This window comes from Barbus barbus (genome assembly GCF_936440315.1).
Source record: "Barbus barbus genome assembly, chromosome: 40".
Taxonomy (NCBI): Eukaryota; Metazoa; Chordata; class Actinopteri; order Cypriniformes; family Cyprinidae; genus Barbus; species Barbus barbus.
The window spans coordinates 14,983,857-15,006,460 of record NC_136718.1 but is presented as its reverse complement, the minus strand read 5'-3'; the positions used below and the strand labels follow the sequence as shown (position 1 = coordinate 15,006,460).

The 22,604-nt window shown below is 39.0% G+C and overlaps 1 protein-coding gene across 1 annotated transcript in view; it reads right to left on the bottom strand.

Moving 5' to 3' along the window:
• LOC306859366 (uncharacterized protein) overlaps positions 1–22,604 on the bottom strand; it is a 54,073-nt gene that overhangs the window by 12,124 nt on the left and 19,345 nt on the right. Inside the window, exons 3-16 of the mRNA XM_079400382.1 lie at positions 10,703–10,875; positions 10,151–10,371; positions 9,131–9,288; positions 8,856–8,944; positions 8,554–8,773; positions 7,433–7,754; positions 7,216–7,322; positions 2,092–5,433; positions 1,605–1,645; positions 1,384–1,513; positions 1,172–1,288; positions 928–1,029; positions 558–606; positions 198–350 (exon numbers count right to left, since the gene is read on the bottom strand). Of these exons, the coding sequence (XP_079256508.1) occupies positions 198–350; positions 558–606; positions 928–1,029; positions 1,172–1,288; positions 1,384–1,513; positions 1,605–1,645; positions 2,092–5,433; positions 7,216–7,322; positions 7,433–7,754; positions 8,554–8,773; positions 8,856–8,944; positions 9,131–9,288; positions 10,151–10,371; positions 10,703–10,875 (5,224 nt within the window). The remainder of the gene's footprint in view (positions 1–197; positions 351–557; positions 607–927; positions 1,030–1,171; positions 1,289–1,383; positions 1,514–1,604; positions 1,646–2,091; positions 5,434–7,215; positions 7,323–7,432; positions 7,755–8,553; positions 8,774–8,855; positions 8,945–9,130; positions 9,289–10,150; positions 10,372–10,702; positions 10,876–22,604) is intronic.

Below are 22,604 nucleotides of genomic sequence, written 5' to 3'. Positions count from 1 at the left end.
ATTAGACAGAGTAAAATATTCAACAGTTGTCAAGACAATTAACAATATTCTTATTAATTATCATTAATACATCTGTATTTTAATAGAAAGCTAACAGTAGAAATGTTCTCAATTCATTATAGTTTGGATTACGTAGGTAATTTCAATATCAAATTTCACTCCAGGCCAAAAGTAATGCGTCACAGTGAATTTTCTACCTTTTTCTGTTTCTGTGGACTTGGGAACTCGGGTTTCTCCCACTGGAGGGGGAGTGGAAGCTCCCTGGTTGGAGTGTGAGTCACGATGGCGAATGGTTTGGTTAATGAAGAATCGCCAGCGACCCACTGGGGAAGACTGAGGGGCTGAATCCACTTCAGAAAATGGGACAATAGCACAGAATTACTTATTTTACTATTAATGGTAAGAGTAACAGTGTAAAATCAAAAAGTCTTGGTTGATATATATTTTTATTTTAAATCAAGGTAAAAAGATACCAAAGTTATAGTTAATGCAACTTTACCCCTTCCCAACTTTATTTTTCTGTTTTATTTGGGAGAAGATCAGACTGATTAACTCACTCGTTGCACTGGATGGGGTGCTCACATAGAGTTGCTCCAAGGACCCAGTCTGAGACAAATAAAAATTTTAATTATACTGTAAATAAACCAAACATAAATTACCATTCAATGGGCTCAGTTTTTTTTTTAAAGAAATTAATATTTTTATTCAGCAAGGACAAATTGATCAAACCTGACACTAAAGACTTTTCTGTTTCAAATAAATGTTATTCTTTTGAACTTTCTATTCATCAAAGTACATAAAAAACAATACTTTGTTTCTTTCATAAAGTTAAAACCAAATAATAATAATGATCACCAGAATTACATAAAGGAATAGTTTATCCAAAAGTTACAATTTCTAACAACAATATAGTTTTGAATGACAGACCTGTGAGTGAGTGCTTAGTATTCCTTGAGCTTTCTTCACTATAGCTCTCAGCTCCTCAACAAATTTCTCTTTTTCAGGCTCAAGGACAAAATCCTCCTCCACCTACACAAAACACGTTAAGAAAATTACTGGTGTAGACGTATTTCTATAGCAAAAGCCACAGGTCAGGATCAGCTATCACAAATTCTCTTAACATGTTTCTCAAAAAGCAAACAAATCATTCTAGCTGCTGAACGTATTTCACCATATAATCTGCGATGTCCTCTGGTGCATCTCCTTCAATGTCAAACTTGAATGTGACCATCTTGTTGCTGTGAGTCTCCAACTGACACTCTACCATGTTGTCCCCTGTGCCTGAGACCTACAAGACAGAGAAAGTGTTTATAATATGATTCAATTTATATTTACATAAAAAGTGAAGTGCAGAAAATATTACAAATGTTGGGATTTACATACCTGCAACATGCTGAGTTGAAAATGAGTTTTTTCAGCTTTTTGACAGGATGATCTCCTCTGAGATTTTACCTTATCTTGTTTTCCACTGGCCCACTGAGATTGGGCCTCATCTCCATTGGCAGGAGCAGAACTATATTTATAAAATATTTAAAATCAAATCACAGATCACATTGTTAAATGCATTACAAAAAAATCTAATAAGAATACACAGAACTGCTTACCTTGATGAAGAGCCCCTATTGGCAGACTGATTTAGGCTCTCCTGTTAAGCCAGAGGAAAGACAAACAAACAAATACACAAGAACAGCCACATACCAACAGAAAAAGAAAAACAAAAACAAAAGACAAAATATCAGTTACGTAATGAGTTGTACAAAATAATAAAATAACATTTAAAAAATCCATAAGTAAAATAGCAAAGTAAGTGCAAACCAAAAACAACTGTCCTTAATTGAAAGATAAAATTGTAAGTTTGATTTAAATTTAACTTTGGTTTTGTAGGTGTTAAAAAAGTAGTGGGTCTTGCATCTCAAGTTAACAGAGTTAGAAGAGAGATGTATGCCTTCTACTCTTATTAACATGCTCTGCAGAATCCTCACATGCACATAAATGGGTCACTTTTATATATTACCATATTCGCTGGTCAAAAATGTTCACTGCTATCGTGCAATACTGTATATCTGAAACTAATTTAAGGTGTTGTTGTACCTGAGCAATGCCCAGCAATGCAGCGTCACTTTCTGCCAGCGAGGTGGTGGGCAACACAGATCCATTAGAGTCATGGGACTGTGAAGCACTGACAGGAGGGGAAGCAGGGATCATATCAGCAGGCCTTGCCTGGGTTAGCTGCGTCTCTACTGTAACAGAAATTTCTGAAACTGGGACAGATGGTTGTAGGGCTGGGAGTGTGGCAGACAGCTGTAGGGAAGTATGAGATGGACTTGGGGGGATCTGTGATGGAATAAAGGCAGTTTGGGAGTAAGAAGACTGCTCAAAATTCCCAGTAGCCTCTATGTGGGTCTGTGCTTGTGCGTTTGTGTGTGCTTGTGACTGCATGCTAGTCTGCATGTGCGCTTGAGTGAGAAGGGATGGTTTCTGCTGGTTCTGTGGGGAGGGTGGTGGACCTGAGACCACCTGACTGTACAGTGGTACTGTTCTAGCTTGGGTCTGAGGTACCTGCCTGGGTGGAATGTGAATTGGGAGCATATGTTGGAGTACTGGTTGAGGCTGACTAGGCTGTTGATGGAGATCTTGTGGTAGGATAGCATTTGGTTGCAGAAAATGCTGCACGGGTTGGGCTTGATGCTGATGGTGGAGGGGTTGCTGTTGCTGCACATACGGTTGGGCAGCCTGAGGTTGTACCGGAGGCATGGGCTGCAAGACTGTCTGCATTGAGGCCACACTGGCTGGTTGCTGCTGAGCTTGGATAACTTGCGGAGCCTGGGTCTGCATTTGAGATTGGTTTGTCTGTTGTAAAAAGCACTGTGTGGATGAAGTGGCCATTGGGTTGATGGTAGGTGCAAGTGACACAGGAGACAGTACTGCTTGCTGATATTGTTGCGGCTGTTGTTGTTTCACAGATTGTGTGATGTCTAGCTGAACAGACTGGATCGTTTGCGAAGTGACAGGTGCTTGAGCATATTGTGTGGGTAGAAGTGTAGAAGCAGCTGGGACTGTAGCATGCAGAAGAGGAGCAGGAGAAGCTGACCCTACGGCAACTTGACACTGGAGAGAAGCTGCAGCTTGAGGTGGTACCAACTGAGATTGGGAAGGAAGGGTTTGCCCTTGTGAGACCATTTGTGTTGGAGTCGAGATAAAGGAATGAATGGGCTGTGGTGTAGGAACTTGTGTTGGAGAAGTGATTTGTTGGGTTGGTTGTGGAACTTGCAGCTGGCCTGCTTGAATATGGCCTCCCATTGACTGCGGTGCAGGATGACTTTGAGTCTGCAAGGGAATCTGACAATAAATCGCAGGCTCCCCTTGACTTTGGATCTGAACTTGCGCTGAAGGTTGAGCTGACATCTGTGGTGGTACCTGTTGCTGGATGAGTACTGGGGCTGGTACTTGACTAGGTATTTGAGCACTAATCATTTTTGGTACTGCTTGGACCAGGGTTGGAATTTGTAACTCTACCAGAGATGGTCTGTGCGATCCCTGGGGGAGGACAGCTTGTTGCTGCTGAATCAAAACATGCTGCTGCTCGGTTTGTTGTTGAGAAAGATGAGGCTGAGGTTGTGGGGGAATCATTTGTTGAGAGTGCAGGATTTGACTAATCTGCTGGATCGTCTCTGGAGGCTGTGCTTTCACTAGGGTTGCTTGCTGTTGTCCGCTGTGATCTACCAGAGGAGCACGTTGCTCCAAATGTTGTTGCTGTAATAAAACTTGTTGCAGTTGTTTTTCAGATAGTTGTCGCTGCAATTCAATCTGGTGTTGTTGCATCAGGAGATTTTGCTGCATCTGTGACTCTCTTTGTTGTAGCAATGTCTGTTGTTGCTGTTCGGTCTGTTGTTGAAATATCTGCTGTTGCAATTGTTGATCAGTCGGCTTTTGTAGTTGCAGCTGTTGCTGAAGAACATGTTGCTCTATCTGTTGAGATGGCTGCTGCTGGCTTAATAAAGTTTGTTGCTGTTCGATTTGTTGTTGCTGTTGCAGCTGCAGTACTTTTTGCTCTAACTGTTGCTGCTGCTGAATGAGCGCTTGTTGCTGCTGCTGTTGTAAAAGAGCTTGCTGTTGCTCCAACTGTTGTTGTTGCTGCTGCTGTTTAAACAAAGCCTGCTGCTGCTGCTCTAACTGTTGCTGATGTAAAAGAGCTTGTTGCTGCTTTAATTGGAGTTGCTGCTGCTGTTGTAGCAAAGCGTGCTGTTCCAATTGTTGTTGCTGCAGAAGAGCCTGTTGTTGTTCACGCTGCTGCTGCTGCAATAATGCTTGTTGTTGCTCCAACTGCTGTTGCTGAAACAAAGCGTGTTGCTGTTGTCTTTGCTGTTCTACCTGTTGCTGTAAAATGGCCTTTTGTTGCTGTTCTATTTGCTTTTGTTGTTGTAACGCTTGTTGCTGCTGCTCAATCTGTTGCTGTACCGCCAAGTTTTGTTGTTGCTGCAAAATAATTTGTTGCTGCTCAACTTGCTGCTGCGGTGGTGGCTGAATGTAAACTTGCTGCTGTTGTAGTTGTTTCTCCATTTGACTTTGCAAAACGGCTTTCTGTTGCTGCTCCATTTGATGCCTAATCAGAAGTTGCTTTTGTTGTTGCTCCGTCAATTGTAATGGCTGTTGGATTGTTTGATGTACCGGCGGCTGTTGTACCAATGTCTTTACCATGTTCTGCTCTTGTGATTCAGACATTTGTTGCAAATAAACGTGCTGTGCCTGCTGTTGCTGAGACTGATGCTGATATTGTTCCACTGGGGGTTGTTGTACTGATGCCTGATGCTGCTGTATCACAACTTGCTGTTGGGGTTTGCTTGCAGGTTGTTGTTTGTACACTTGCTGTTGTAGATCACTTTGCTGAGAGTTGGTCATTGTTTGCTGTTTCTGCTGTGGCAATGGGATATATGGCTGCTGAGAAACACTGGAATGTGGCGGCTGTTCCTGCAGAACTACCTGGGGTTTTTCTACATGCTGTGGCTGTTGCAACAAAACCACCATTTGTTGAACATGGTCCGTTTGCTGTGGCAACAACACTGCCTGGTGCTGCTGCATTATATTTGCCTGCTTTTGTGGTGTTGGTTGCTGGATGTTCAGTTGCAATGTTCCGGGCAATTCTGACATCACCTGCTGTTGCGTCTGAACAATAGTTTGCTGGGGCAAAACATCAGTGGGTTGTACAGAAGCAATAGAAGTTTGGGTCTGCATAGGTGGCATGATGTTGCTTGCTGATGCTATAGGTTCTCCAGCTGGGATAGAGGAAGTAAGGACAGTCATGGGTGCCTGGGGTGATATTGGTGGGATGTATGACTGTGACTGTACAAGAGAACTGTGGGGAGTGGAGGCGTCAGTGGGTCGGGAGTGTAACATTTGCGAGGATGTAACATCTGTTGAGTATTGTACAAGGGGCTGGTGGGGAAAACATATTGGGATATTATTTGGGAAGATTGGATAGGCCAGGGCATGGGGAAGCAGGTAGTGGTGGGAGAGAGAAAAAGAGAGAGCAAGAGTAAGCATTAGTGCAGTTCATTAATCATCCAAAGGAAACAAGACTTTAGGGAAAGCAAAAGATATTAAACAAGATTCTGCATGTGGAGTCATTAGGTTATTTCTAGACTGTGCTCAGCCTACGATCAATGCTGCTGCTTTTTGATTATATGCCTCATCAGAGCAGAGGTACTGTAGCTGTATTCTAAGAATGAAAGCCATTAAATATGGTGTTCGGGTCAACCCAGTCCACCACTAAAGCTGTACCCTAAAGGCCTATTCATACCGAATGCAGTTTTGCTCCTCAAAAAAAAAACAACAAAAAAAACGCTGAAAACAACAATGCATTCCTATTGGTGAATATTGGCAAACTGGAATTGCATTATATAGTAATGCAATATAGCAATTGCAATATATTAAATATTAATAATATAATAATATAGCATTGCAATATGCTATATTAAACAATATAATAATATAGCATCAATGGTTTTTGAATGACAGCAGCAGTTTCGGTCAGGTATGCAAACCGTTCACAGAGTTTAAAAACCCCAAATTATACTTGACGTGGTCAATTTGTTTTGATTTGTCGTTTTGCTCCTAGTGTGAATAGGCCTCAATTCAGATGTGTTTCCAACTCACTGCCTCAGTCATTCTGTAAACATTGTAGCTTTCCCCTCAAATATTGCTAGCACTCCTCTGTATACTTTATTATATAGATGCATTACCATCTATAACCATACATTTTTATAAGACAACAAACTGTACTTTAATATATAATATAATTACAATTCAAGGATTGAATACTGCAAAAAATTACATTTTGCTTGCTTTTACTGGTAATGCTTTTACAGCCATTACCAGCTCATATGGTTCAGCTTATAAATCAACTCAATTTTACAGTGAAATTCAACAACAAATACGTTCTCTGGACCTTACATTACAAATGTAGGTCAGTGAACATCATGTAACTCAGCACATGACCTAAATCAAAGTCACAGACTGCACAGAGAGATTCCTGAGAGGAAATACAATTCAATATTTCAGTAATAGAGTGCCATGACTACATATTGTTACTGACAATATATAGACATGGCACGTAAAGTTACTGCAACTGACAAAAAGCACAGAATATGAATAATGAAATACTTCAGAATTCCCTCAACATATTCCACTAAAATAAGATTTGACCCTGACACAAGTCTCCCTGGATTTGTTTTATATGAGAATTATTGTGTCCAGTGCAAGTGCAAGAGTTTACACAGTAAAGCTGGACACAAGGGAGACAGTCACCTGAGAATATTGTTGAGGTACACTTAATGGGACCTGTGACGCCATAGTAACTGGTTGAAAGAAAGTCTGTGCCACAGGAATGTTAGGAGCCCCACCACCACTTTGGCCAATGGAAATGCCAGATATCCCACCATTCTGGCCAACAGGCACATTTGGAACCCCTCTGCTCTGACCAATAGGGAGCAGCTGGGGGTGAGACATAACCCCTGCTCCTTTCACTCCCTAAATAAAGGAAACAATTCTTATCCGACCAAAGTGCACATTCAAACAACAATTATTTTTTTACTGTACATAAAAGGTTTCAAATGAGCAAGAATGGTGGTGTCTCGGTAGCTGGGGATGTATGGCACTAGATAAAAAGTGTGTGAACATGCAAAGTGTGAAACTGTTTCCTGAAGTAGCAGTACTTACAGATGTGCCAGCGGGGAAGCTGGTTTGAGCATGAGCACATTGGTTTGCTGTCTCAGGTACAGAAAAAGCTTGGCTTTGTCCACTGACAGCAGGAAGACTCTCACCCTCTGAATATGTAAAAGTGGATCAACATTTTTACACCAATTTGGAACAAAAATTTGCTAAAAGTGCCTGTTAGACCCTATTCATAAATTGTGATTCAAAATGAATTGTGCACCTGTGAGGCCCAATGCAGTGCCTTGCTGTTGGACATGTTGGTCCACTTCCGGCAGTTCCTCTGCCTCTCCCTGACCCCCCACAGCTGCAGCAGCTCCTGTGCCCCGTGAGGAGGTGGTGCCGGAAGGCTGGACATAAGAAAAGGAGGAGGTTAGGACCGAGGAGTCACGGCGCTCATCCAGACTTTGTTGTTGTTGCTGCTGCTGCTGTTGGAGGAGCTGCTGTTGCCGCCGTTCACGGGACTTCTTAATCAGAGTAACCCTGTCTCTGATGGACTTCCCCACCACCTTAGCATCACTTTCATGGAAAAAGCCGGACTTCACCTATAAAGAAGCAATAGAATTGGAGCATGAGTAAAAAAGATAAAAGGGAGGGAGAATGTAAATTAGGTCTTATAGGGATAATTCACCCAAAAATGAATATCCTGTCATAATTTACTCACCCTCTTGTCACACCTGTACGACTTACTGTCTTTTGTGGCATATAGGAGGAATTTTAAATAAACTACTGGCTTGAATGAATGGGGACTGGAATGTTTACGCCTCAGTAAGGATGCAAAAGCAAGTTTTCCGTTATTTTTCTTTCTTTTTTTTCAGTTTCTAGTGTTGTCAGATTCAGTCCTCATTTACTTTTTATTGAAAAAGCAGATATGTTCTAAGACAAATGTTCTAAACAATAAAGTCAAATAGGTTTGGAATGACATGAGGATGAGTAAACTTTTTTTTGTGTTGGTGAATATAAATTTATTGCCATATCAGCTTCATAGCTCATACAGATTACACATTCAACAATACAATAACTACAGTATAAAAAAATACAATAAAAAAAAAATCAACTTAAATGAAAAACAACAACAACAAAAAAAACCCCACACAATTCTCTAAAATATTCATTAAATGTACGTGTGAAAAAAAACTATTTTTTTTTCTGGGTCCATCTTACAAAATAAGCCCTCACATTTTTGTCCTGATAAAAATTGTTCTCTCACGACAAAAAAAAAAAGGGGGGACGGGGGTGATCTGTTCCTATAAAACAATTATCAAAATAAACAGCACAAATTATAGTCTCTGTTATTTCTATTTTTATAGATTTAAAATACTTGTCCTCTTATATTTTTCTCACCATCTCTAGTGCAACTTCTTCAGCACTATCATTTTCCAAGTCATAGCTGAATTCGATGGCCTCGTTGTCCTTGTGCTTGCCTTTGAGTTTCTTTGGATCTTCAACCCAGATGCGCAGGGCCAGGCAGTCTTTGCAGCCTGTATCTTCCTCAGCGAGCTCCACACGCACACCGGTGTCTTCCGCAAAGAAGGCATGATTTAGAAGGTCCTTCACTGAGAGCCTGAGGGTGAAAAAGAGAGAATTTAGATGACTCTGCATTCTCGCTTCACTTACAGAAGTACTTTCACTGTTTATGTGCTTACCGCTCAAGACGGTTTTGGCGAATACAGCCCTCAATGATTTCTTTTACCTCAGGGTCATTTACTTTGTCAAAACTGGCAGGCTTGATACCCTGCAAAAAGGTTTTGAGTGTCAGATTGTGAAGTATGCAGCAGACTACCATAATATGCCATACTTTATACATACTTTGCTGAAAGTACACCGGACTAAACCATGTGTCAGAATAAAGGCTCAGCATAAGTTAGTGAATTCACCCAATAAAAATAATCAACAAATCGAGAGTCATATAAAGACTTACACTAGTGACTTTGCGGTAGATCTGTGCAGCATTTTGGCATTCTGAATATGGGTACTCGGAGGTAGCCATTTCTAGCATGCACATGCCAAAGGCATAGACATCCACTGACTCGTCATAGTGCTCCTCATACATCTCTGGGGCCATGAACTCGGGAGTACCTGAGAAATCAATACAGCATTAATTTGACATCCTGTCTCTTGTTTACATCTGTCTGCCATTTCTGCTATCTTCATCTTCTGTTGTTATGGTAAAAACACAAGTCTGTACAAACACAAAATCTGCTTTTCTCCTTCTTGACAACGGGTAATCAATGTGCAAGTAGTTATGACAACTTAATTATCACAATGACCTTGAAGTCTGAAACCTATAAATGTGCACCATCCACATTGTGAGACTTATTTTTAACGCATCACAAAGGCAAAACAAGTTCAAACCATTTTCCTCAGATTCAACTGCAAACCACAAATATATCGTATTTGAAGCAATCAAGATCATCTTGAACCAACTGTGTCCCTTTTTCTGGCTTGATTTCGAATTTTCTGAAACTCTAATGATGGATTTCAGCCACTGCAAGCAGAAATCAGCATATATATACAGCACCATGATGCTTTCACAGATCTTGCTAATCATGATACCTTTGCAGTGACCTTGCAATAATTGTGCAATTTTTTCCAAGTATGCTGCTGTTGGGAGCTTTCAGGTTTACCTTCTTAAAAAGAACAGTGTTATAAATAGAAGTGCTGCTTCTTTTTTCATGTTTGAACTAATTTGAATATCTGCCGTACTAACTTTACGTGCTAAAAAAAATCAATATGTATTGATGTTTTTGTGTGCGCACACATTGCCGTCAATAATGTGGAGCAGCAAGTAGTGCCCTTTAGTGTACTCCAGTGTGGCACCAATGTGGAAGACCTGCACCCCATTCAGGACAAGCATTTAACCAAAAGGCAATGAAGAGGTCAGTCACATATTCAAGAACATCTTTTACTACCCACAAGAAACTGAATGAAAGGCACAGACCTATGACACTCTTGGCAAACGATGTTCGCATGAGGGTGGCAAGGCCCAGGTCACCAATCTTTACTGATCCGGTCGGGCCTGTGATGAAGATATTGTCACACTTGAGGTCACGGTGCACAATGGGTGGCGTACGGGTGTGTAGGAACTGTAGACCCTTTAGGATTTGCCTGCACCAGCTTCGAAGAACCTTGGGCTTCATCACTTTAAAGCGCTTAAGGTACCTGAAGCAGAGAAAAGCAGTCACAAGTTTCTCATGAAGATGTTTTCACTCTTACTTGATGATGATTTATTGAATGAATATTAGCAGCAACAGCCTGAATTAAAAATAAGAGCATAATTTTGCACCACAAACCAGCAAAAAATCTGCTAAGGCTGCTACATGTTAAGACAGATTTGAAAAAAACTAAAACTGATGGTGCAACACATGACTCATTTTTTACAGTTATTGTACAAATCTATTACTATTTTTCAATCAAATATTTACTTTTCACATTTATATTAGCGTATTATTTATTTCAATATTAAATAATGAAAAATATAAATAATACACACGTTTTGAGCGTTCCTGAGGTCATGAGCTCAGTCACTAGGACAATGCACTTCTTGCCTCTAAGAACAGACTCCCACGAGTCATAGAAACGCACAATGTTGGGATGCTGTAGACCCTTCAGCATTTCAGCCTCCTCTTTAAACCGCTGCTGCTCCGCTTTGGTCAGCTTTCGATCCTGACAAATGAACAAATAAAACATTAAATAATGTAGTACATGTCAGCAATACGTAGCCTGTAATGATTTAAAATTTCCTTAAAACTCAGGTCTACATTTTTACTTCACAACCTGAAAAACAAAAAAACAACCAACTGACTGGAATGGAGAGCGAAAAATGGATATAGACACGTCTGAACAAATCATGATTGTACTTTTAAGCAAAAACGACATAAGAAATGGAACCGCTCTTGCTTCAACATCCTCTCTATGAAAGATAGAATTATTTTCACACCCAAAAGTGCTCTCGACTGTCCTATTAATCATGTTAATGACCAAGTCATAAATATTACTAACTAGTCTGTGATTTTATATAAATGTGATTTAAATTCTCACAGCAAAGTACTCATAAATTATAGTGTATTGCCTCATTAATTATGAATGCCAGCATACCATGATAGCACTGCACACTTCCAGCCACTTGCTGCTGAGAGAAAATGAATTCCCCTTTAAAAAATGTGCTGCGAGAGAGGAATGTTCAAAGCTTTGTATCCATTCAGTTTTACTGCAAGAATGTAACCTTCCCAAATACTCTACGTTCGTTCATGTCGTTCATCAGCGAATCTGCCATCTTTGGTGGTTTCAATACAGCACTGTGGCAGGTGGGGTGGAGGGAGAGCTATTTGGAGGTGTATACCGACGGCTGATCACAGCAAAATGCTTGCTTCAGCATGGACACATGCGCTCAGAGACAGTACACTAGCGATCAACGGTCACCAGGTGGCGCTGGCAAAAAGGAGATGTGTGTCAGGGAGGCAACACCCAGCATAAGCCTAAAAATCACATTTCAGCCACAGCGACCACCATGACCAGATTGCCCCAGTGTTGATTAAATCCCTTCGCTGGCACACAGTGGGGAAAATGCCACCGTGCCAAAACCAAACACACACACACTCTCACTCAGTCCACTGGCAAACACCACATACACTTGTGCTGTCATGCGACACACTGATGATTAACTAGGCTTACCCTGAACAACCCCACGATACTAATAAAACATATTAGATGAAGCCTTGATGCATTAATATTAACACATTTTTTAAGGAACAGCTCACCTAAAAATGTATATGTTATCATTTACTCACTCTCTTATCATTTTAAACATGTTCAACTTGCTTTTTCTGTAGAGGACAAAAGAAGATATTTTGAAGAATGTTTCTTCTGTTCGAGTCCATATTCACTGGGGTTTAAAACAACACTAGATCCCTTTGACTTCCATTGTATGGACAAAAAACCCCAAGATTTTTTTTTTTAAATATCATCTTTTATACAGGTTTGAAATGACATGAGGGTGAATAAATCATGACAATTTTCATATTTGGATGAACTATCCCTTTAAGACAAGCCACTGTTAGTTTCTTCACTGAATCTGAACACATGTCCCAAAAAAGGCTTGTAATCTTTAATCTGTGTGATGACAGAACATCTCTCTGAATTCTGATTTAAACAGACCACAAAAAAAAAAAAAAAAAAAAAAAAAAAATATTGTCAAACTGTGATAATCTGCATTGGGTTCATTCAGTACATGTAGCTGAATACAAATGAAATACTGAGATTCCTTGACCCTTAGGCTTTAAGAGTTAGTCTGTGTGACCTACATGGATAAAATTATCAAAGATGCCTGGGTCAAAGGCCACAACATGAGTTATGTAAACAGTGTGCAAAATAAACAGCCAAATAACAGTAAGAAACAACAGCTTTCACAGCTCGACAAACTCGCTGTATGAGATTTAGAAAAAATATGTTACTTTAATTTCTGTAAACAACTTTGCAATGTAGTCAAGTAGCGCTAGTATTTCTGGAGGAAGTTTTGTGGCATACAATCTGATTTGCCATGTAATGAGGGTTACAATTGTTAAACTTCCATCTGTAAATCATGTCATCCTCTCTCTTTTAAGGCATCAACTAACTAGGTGTTAGAGGAAGTCTTCTGTGGAAGCTGAGGCCTCTAGTTTACTCCTTTCTATGCCAGTAAGTTATGTGTAGACCCATGATCAATCTGCCCACAGAGCTGACAAATGCACTGCATAGTCTAAACACCAGTCATTCACAAAATTCTTTGCATGCATTACCATTCAAAAGTTTGGAGTTAGTAAGATTTCTTGTTTGAAAGAAATGTATGTTTATTGAGTAAAGAAGTCAAAAGTCACGGTCAAAAGATGTGTTACAAAATATTTCTAAAAGAAATTATGAAAAATTGTAAAAATAAAGTATCATGGTTCACACAAAAATATTAAGCAGCAGAAGTGCTTTCAACATTCATAATAATAAGAAAGGTTTCTTAAACATCAAATCATCATATTAAAATGATTTGGGGCTGAAAGTTCATGTGGCACTGAAGACTGAAATAACGGCTGCTGAAAATTTTGCTTCGTTTTTTATCTCAAATTATATTAAATCAAAATGCAGTTATTTTAAATGATAATATTTCACATTGAACTGTTATTGATCGAATAAATGCAGGTTTGGTGAGCATAAGAGACTACTTTCAAAAACATTTTAAAATATCTTACCAAGCAAAAGCCCCTGCATTGTTTATTTTTTATTATATTAAAGTTTAAGATTTCAGCTACCAATAAAAATGCATTACTCTCATCTTCACTTCAGACTTTTTAAAGCATATGCAGTCAATTTAGTTTCATTTAGTTTTTTTGTTTCCAAAACTATCATAAATCAGTTCAGCAACAATTCTTCAGCAACAGCGTAAAGGCACAAATATTTATCAAGGTGTCTCTTGCAAATTCTGTGAAAGTTTCACATAAACACCATGCTAAAGTATGTCTGCTTTGGTCAGCCAATAAAAACAGAATAAGAGGAAATCTGGAGAGGATTTTCTGTGCAGATTCTGTGTGGTGCTGAATGCTTCTGTGTGTGTTTGTTTGTACAGTGCAAGCATACTTTTCATGGTATAAATGCCACTGCAGATATGCCTTCTATGCCATTTTTGTAGTGCTGCACAGTGAGGCACTTATCTGTAATGTTTTGCCCCATGTAAGCATTTTCAATAACCAGAATTATTAATAATTAACTTAAATTCCGATGAATTTGAGGATCGATCCGGAATCGTTTAAGAAAGCATAATGATTCATCAGTGAATGGATTTTACCCCCACCTCTTGCATGTACACAGAATTTGTTTAGACCCAGTCAAGGTTGAAATCAAATATTTGATTGGTGGGACCAAATGTTTAAGTTTAATAATGTCTCACTGAAAAACCCATATTGATCAATAACTGTTCAGAATCATAAAGCTATCAACATAAAGTGGGAACATAAAGTGGGAAGTTGTGGCCTAATGGTTAGAGAGTCGGACTCGTAATCCAAAAGGTTGCGGGTTTGAGTCTCGGGCCGGCAGGGATTGTAGGTGGGGGGAGTGAATGTCCAGCACTCTCTCCACCCTCAATACCACGACTGAGGTGCCCTTGAGCAAGGCACCGAACCCCCAACTGCTCCCCGGGCGCTGCAGCATAAATGGCTGCCCACTGCTCCGGGTGTATGTTCACGGTGTGTGTGTGTTCACTGCTGTGTGTGTGCACGTTGGATGGGTTAAATGCAGAGCACGAATTCCGAGTATGGGTCACCATACTTGGCAGTATGTCACTTCACTTCACTTCACTTCACTTCACAAAGCTTATAACGGTTACAAACAAACCCACACATCACTAAAAGCATCACCCCGATTCTTGAACTTTGACCATACATTTCCACCACTACAACAAGGTTTCTTTGTGTTGACAGATGCTTCCTGTTTTGTGGTGCATTCAAAATTCATGCTGAGCTCTGTGTTTTGCAGCTAAAAGCTAACATGAGTGTATCTGTGCATGTGTGTGCTGGTGAACTCTGAATGCTGAGTTAGTGTCTCGTAAGGGCGCCTCTGTCTGTCTGAGTTTCACCGTTCCTTTGGCCTCTTCATCACAATGTCTTGTCCTGGCTTTTAAAGCATTTTGTTCAGCAACCTGGGTCAGCAGTGGCGAGGAGAATTAAGAAAGTGAGTGATTAGTCATGGAATGGAAAACATTGAACGACACTGTTTGCGTTCACACACTATTGTCTGGCTATCCGGCTGAAATTTCCCTTTTAAGGGATAAACGATACAGGATTTGAACCTCAACCTTCCAGGTTGCAAAATCTCTAACCATGGCGCTTGGTAAAGAGTTTGGGTCATTCAGTATCTAAGGCTTATTAGTCACAAATGACGCCACACATTGAAATGAGAAAAACCGGTCAGGCAACCTGTCAACCACATTTGAAACATTATGCAAGTTGAGTTTCCATGTTAAAGTTGCATCTGCTGAGTTTGTCCGTGTGTTTGTTCAGTTGTCAGGTGAGGCTCCAGTAACTCTAAGGCTACCGTAAACAGCGTAAAGCCTAAGCCAGCCTGACCCTTTCCACAAAAAAAAAACAAACAAAAAAAATATTCAGGACCTGTCACCCGTTCAGCCCAAAAAAGCCCACAAAAACACTACACATGACTGCATGCTGAACTCCCTGTGTGTTGATGAAACATAAGAAGTATGCATTAGCACACAATGCGTACATCAAGGCTTTTAAATTGAGTTTCGCTGTGCCATCCACGTTCACTAATCTAAACGAATCCTCTGATCCCTGAGGATGTGTAAAGCATCATGACTATCATCTTTTTATTATTGTGCTAGTCGATACGCCTTTTGGGTTTAACTGCAATGAAGAGGAAAGGGAGGGTGGATAATCAGCTCATATTACTAACACATTCACTGTAACACAGCTTCATGGCAAAAGCAACTTAATACCCACTAGCTCAATGCATTGCAATGAAGACACATGCCTGTCTTTGTGTATGTGCGCTAGTGAAAACAAACATGACAAGAAACATTTAGATAGTTTGAGTAAGCAGTCCTTTAATAGCTAATAAAAGCACTATTACAAACCAGGGCTCGCAAAATTTCTAAATCCCTGGTAGCCCTTCGGGCAGGTACTCTTCAGATTTTAGTAGCCCGAAAATTAATTTAACTAGCCCAAATAAAATAAAGACCATAAATGTCAATCAAAAACATTTTCAATACACAAATATCAACGAATATCAAGGACAATATAAACTATTCAAAAGTTTGGGGTCAGAAATGTTTTTCTTTCTTTTTAAAGATATTTTAAAAAAGTTTAAAGAAAGTTAAATAAACTATTCAGCAAGGATGTGTTAAATGGAAAAAAATAGCGATTTTGCGAGCCCTGCAAACAACTGATTGCATGACAAAATTATTCAAACATAATAACAAGATTTAGGCCCAATCCCAATTCTACCCCTTACAACTACACTTACCCCTCCGTTTCACGCATTTACGTGAAGGGGTAGGGGTGTCTTGATTCTCTTTTGGTTGGAGGCGTAGGGGTAGGGGAAAGAGCCAGATAGCCCTTTAAATTAAGATTTTTCGGGACTACACTTCAAGCGAAGGGGTATGAGAATCATCTCAGCATAAACCGGCTACAGCGGTTAAAGATTTTCATGAAAAGCAATCATTTGTTTTATGTTACATTCAATCGTGTGTTCGTATTTATGGCCATGTTATTCAAAGAAATTGCTAAAGTTTGCTAATGTTAAATCTAGGGCTGCACGATAAATCGCATGCGATTGTCATGCGCATCTCATCAGTAAAGCCGGTTCTGTGATTAGTAGTAAATCTCCATCACGTGCTTTCAGATGGAGCGGCATTTAATACACAGCTGTAGCTCACTGACAAGCTACGCAATATCACATTCATAATCACAGATGAATCGCCTTCGATTTTGAATGCGATATTGCGTAGCTTGTCAGAGAACTACAGCACTGTGCATTAAAAGTACCACTCCATCTGAAATCACGTGATTGAGATTTACTACTAATCACAGAACCGGCTTTACTGACGAGATGTGCATGACAATCGCGTGCGATTTATCATGCAGCCCTAAATCATTACTGACCGCATGATATTGCCACAACATATTTTCATATCCGAACAGGGCGATAACCACCATAGACATTGAGGGGTGCTATTGTAGGAGCTAGGCGACATATGACGACATGTAACGGTATAGTAGTGGTGTCCCATTTCTAAGGGGAATATTTTCACCCCTACCCCTTGACACAAGGGAAGGGGTAGACGTAGGGGTATAAAATAGAATTGGGACTGGGCCTTAGTCTAATAGCTAGAACAGAAATGAATATGTATTACTCTAAGCACATTTCAGAAATAACTGAACAGACTGATGTTTGATGATGATGACTAAAAACTGCTGATAGTGACTCATTTTCCTCTTTTTTTCCTAAATTACTAAAAATTGCAGACAGGGAGTCATTAAGCATTTGTATTAAAAACAGAGCTCTAGAAAAAGATAAATTTCTATTTTTAAAATAATACTAATTTTTTCCAAGATGAACTAAAAGTTTTAGATGGTTTCATGAAATCTGTGAGCAAAAATTTCAGAAAGAGATAAAGTGAATGATAGTTGCATAATCATGTCTGCTCTGCAAAATACATTTTCAAAAGTACCATTCATTATGGAGTGCACCTTTAAAAAATCTGCCTAGCCTGAACACACACTGTATGTGTGAACGTGATCCTACTGAAATGTTGAGGACACTGACCTTTTGCACAGAAGGGATTGGCTTCTGTGTTTAACAGAGGGGTCAGAGCTCTGCCATCAGAATGAAGACGTTCACACTGAGCCATTGCATCAGTTTCTCTTTGACTCCGAGCCACATGATGTCACTGAATGTCTGATATCAAATTTGACCACAACTGATGGGGTGAGAAGTTCTGCTACTCTCACGGTACATTACTCTGAATTAAATGAGTTTAGTCTGGGAGACAGAGTACAACTCAGTATTGCTAAAAAGCTCTTATTTCTGACTTCATTATGGACCTTTTATGCCAACCTTCTGGCTAAAATGATTCACATGATGCCATAAATGATATAATTAATCACATAAGTCTGGTCAATGGATTTTGTGACCACTACTTCCAGAGCACATGATCCTTCATAACACCCACGTTCGGACTAGTAAAGCTACAGAAGACCCCAATCTAATATGAATATTCATACATTTAGTGTTTCACTCACTGTATGAATAGTGTTTCAGCTGGCCCAGACCTGGGCATTGTACAGCCCCTGGGCCACATCCGGCCCTCTGGCTAAATAGATGTAATTAGGTGTACGCATAACAACAACTGCACTGCTTTTATTTTCAAGGCAACAGCTTTGTTTCCAGATAATGAAACAACTTAAAATCAGTTTGAAACTGATTTTTATGTCTGTAAACTGAAACAACAAAACGTTGCTTTGTAAAATAATGAAAGCAGGACGCGCTTTCTGCCATCTCTGAAGCTGAAGCGCGTCAGAAAAAAAGAACTGAAACTCAGCGTATGGTATAGATAGTTTAAAATGTCTACTTTTAAACGAACCAATTCAAAAAACAAATATTTCGTGATTATTGTAATCTGTATGAAGGTTGCATTTCTCTATAAAGGCGTCCAGTACTCTGGAGCATAGGCTACCTGTCAACTCTCCCGTTTTTCCTGGGATTCTCCCGTATTTTACTATTCTATCCCACTATCATCCCGTTTAAATATTTTCACGTAATGTGCTTGCTACGTTTGTCTCCGGTAAAACTCCCGTTAATTTATATGGACTAAACCTCATATGAATAATCACGTCAACATATTCCAAGCTTGTTCAGTTGCCAGATCTTGTATGAAACGCATCCTTCTCACACAATCGACATACAAATTTAAACCCATTTGTCCCCTCAACTTGACAAATTTACAACCCAGTGATGCTTTTGATATCTGCGCAGTAGTGATGCGCGGATGGAGGTTATGTCCGCAGGCGCTGAGGATAATCTGTGGGTCGGGTGGGTCAGGTAATAAAAAAAATGCATTCTGATTATTTACGGGTGGATAAGATAAATCATTAATTATACAAATATTAACTTCGTTTGACTAACGATTTAGTTTGTGTGTGCGAGATTGCCTGTTCGCAGTGACAGAAACTGTTCACTGGTAGAAATGGGAGGAGAATACTTACATGGTAAGAATACTTACATGCTTCGGGTAAAAAAAAACTAAAAATAAAAAAATAAATACTATACATGTAAATAGAGATATAGCTTACACTTCAAAAGGCTATGGTTTAATTGATTAAATATAAGTGCTGCAAGTTTCAAAGTCAGGTGCACCACTGCTTTGTTCACTGGGGTTACCGGGAAAATGGCTATATTCCTGGCAAAAAGACTCCGCCCTCTGCAACCTCACAAGTTTCTCATGTGGCCCCTTGGTAAAATTAATTGCCCACCCCTGAGCTAGTCTATTTATAAAAAGACAAGCATCCAAAGAAATAAAGTTTTATTTTTACTCCTTGTAAAATGTAAAAAAAAAATAAAACAATTCTATGGTCTGGAGTGTGTTTTGTTGTGGCAGGAGCCGAGCTGGGGCAGACTGGTCTGGTTTGGGCTGTTTGCATTTAGCCAGTTGTGTTTCTGCGTGAGTTGTGCTGTCTGTGCAGGCTTTTTGTTCAGGCCTGACAGGCACCCACTGTAATTAACTCCCTGGATCACCCTGTATACTCAATCACACGGACAGAGTGAACACCCCTTCAACACTGTACGCCCCCCACACACAAGCAAAACAAAGACACACAACACTGTAGTTCACGTGCCAGTATAGAGCTGCAAGGAGTAGAGCACGTAATAATAAATCTGAGTTGCATCTGCACTCACACAATGTGATACATTAAGAAAGAAACTCCAACTGACAAACTCAAAAATATGTTTAGGATATATTCACCAAAAACTTCATACGAGAGAGAACAGGGGGATAAACTGAAATGTGAACATCTATTTTCCACTCTTTCAAGTGTTTTAACACAGTTAATCCCTATCTCAACAGTCCCTTCCCTTCCAGTGTGTGTGGACTTTTGTGTGTATGTGTGGGTCAGGTTATGCCCACATTGTGGGGAACAAATGTGCCCACTAGGATAGTATAAACTGAAAACACACTGTTGGGACCAGCCAATGGTCCCCATAAGGACCATGGCTTAATAAACATAAATAAACAATGTTTTAATGAAAACGTATAACAGCAAAAAAAAAACGATTTAGAAAATAATTACTCACAGACGTAAAGGGAAAGTTCCTAGAGAAGCAACGTTATTAAATATCAAACCAATACTAACAAGCTGATCTTTTTTCCATGTTATTCCTGACAATCATCAAACTGTCAATATTACAATTTTATACATATTTTGGTAACACTTTACAATAAGGGTACATGAATAATAATGTACTACTGCCTAAATTAATACTTAATTCATCACATGCTAATGATTATTAAAGAAGTAATTATGAACTAACGAAGAGCTATCCTTAACTACGACTGGAGTCATACGGATTCATGCATGAATAACGGAAGCCTTAATTACGTTAGATAGTTAATGCATTAATTAACATTTATGGGTAAACTAAATCAAACAGCCTCTTTAAGAAGGAATAAGAAGTTAGACTCTGACTTTGAAATTAAATTAATTTAATACTATCAGAATTTGAGCATTTGACATCTTCAGCTTTGTCATAAACATTATAGGGTGGCAAAGGATTAGTTGATCCTCCTCATCAAGTGTAGAAAATACTAAATACACTAATGACTGATCTTGTCTGTTTTATGTTCTTCTCTTTAAACTTACAGCATGTTTAAAGGTATTTAATTTGATGATTTGTTAATCTGTCTGTGTGTCAACTCATTAACTACCCACTAACTAACATCATCTAATGACTTGTTAAAGTTGATTTTGACATGACTTTAATTGAGAGGGCCCAATTATAATGAATTCACTATTAACTAGTAATTTCCCGAATCGATATCGTTGCGTTAAACTGAAGATCGATTAAAATCTGAGAATCGATATTTTTTACCCAGCCCTAGTCATTAGTGTATTTAGTATTTTCTACACTTGATGAGGAGGATCAACTAATCCTTTGCCACCATATAATGTTTATGACAAAGCTGAAGATGTCAAATGCTCAAATTCTGATAGTATTAAATTAATTTAATTTCAAAGTCAGAGTCTAACTTCTTATTCCTTCTTAAAGAGACTGTTTGATTTAGTTTACCCATAAATGTTAATTAATGCATTAACTATCTAACATGTAATTAAGGCTGCCGTTATTCATGCATGACTCCGTACGACTCCAGTCGTAGTTAAGGATAGCTCATCGTTAGTTCATAATTACTTCTTTAATAATCATTAGTATGTGATGAATTAAGTATTAATTTAGGCATTAGTACATGCTTATTCATGTACCCTTATTATAAAGTGTTACCCATATTTTTAAAGTTATTTAGACAAATTAAAAACAGCCAGTTTAAATGCTACACGTGAATTTAGGCATAAAACATCACTAGATTACTTTTAAGTGTTTTAAATGAGTATTTTTAAAGTTGGCATGGAATGGAAATACCCCATTTTTTCCTAAATAGATGTTCTGATTGTGAATGATTCAACAATACATGGCTTATTTTTTACATTTGTAATTTAATTTCAAAAACTCAAAATAAACCTGCTCCTATTCGATCGTTTTATTTATTTATTTTTTGCTGATACCACGATACCAATATATCGCGCATTGCCAACATGACACTCAAACAAATGTGTATGTGAGTGTGTGGGATGAGGTTTTGATAAGACTTTTCAATGCAACAAATGAAACTTTGATGAGCTATTGTAATAAATAGCAGATAAGTTGCACATAAGTGACAATAGAGTAAACAACATAAATCCACATTTGCAATGACAAATTAATTTTAGCTTCTAAAGCTTTTAAAGGTAAGGTGCATCTTCAACAAACAACCTGGAGACTGTGGAAGAATATCTGTCTAGCCAGCTCTGCTCAGTTTATTTAGTTGCAAAAATAGCCAAATTCACATTACAGGGTTATGCACTTGTCCGCTTTTATCTGGATCCAGGCCATACAGAGAACAAAAATCGTCACGGAAATGACAGAACAACATGCCTTCTAACCCTCACTACTGCTCTTACTGGCACCCAGTACAAATCTGTCTGGACTCAGTGAGGTCGTGCAGAGTAGCACTGTTCTGAAATAACCTACGCTGTCCTTTATTATTACGTAACGTGCATCGAGAGGGGTTCTTCTATCATAGTAAAATGAATACTAGAAACAGGGAAGAATATCCAAATCAGAAATAAAAGTGAAAGCAATCCAGACCTCACCTCAACTGACATGAACAGGTTATTCAAAATAAGACCAAACCCATGTTCAAACATTATAAGCAAGTCTTTATTTACATGTATGGACATCCACTGAAGAAAATGGCAAGCGCTTCATTAATAAAAACAATGTATTTCTACCTTTCATATACATAAAGAACTCAAACATTGTTTTCATGAATGCCTTGGGAGAAGAGCATGTCAAAGCAAGACGTGCAGGCTGTTGTTACCGGATATGCAAGCCTATACTTTGAGAGGGACTCTTCACACCTCACTTGTCTCATGTTCTTATAATCACTTACGAGTGTCTCAGTCAGAGCGCCACAATATTGTTTTTATAGTTCTTCTAACCATCACGCGCTATAATCATGAGTGGGTTAGAACAGGATGTTTTGATGGCATTCTTGAGTTGAACAAGCTAATAATAATAATTTAAAAAAAAAGTTAAAACCAATTCCG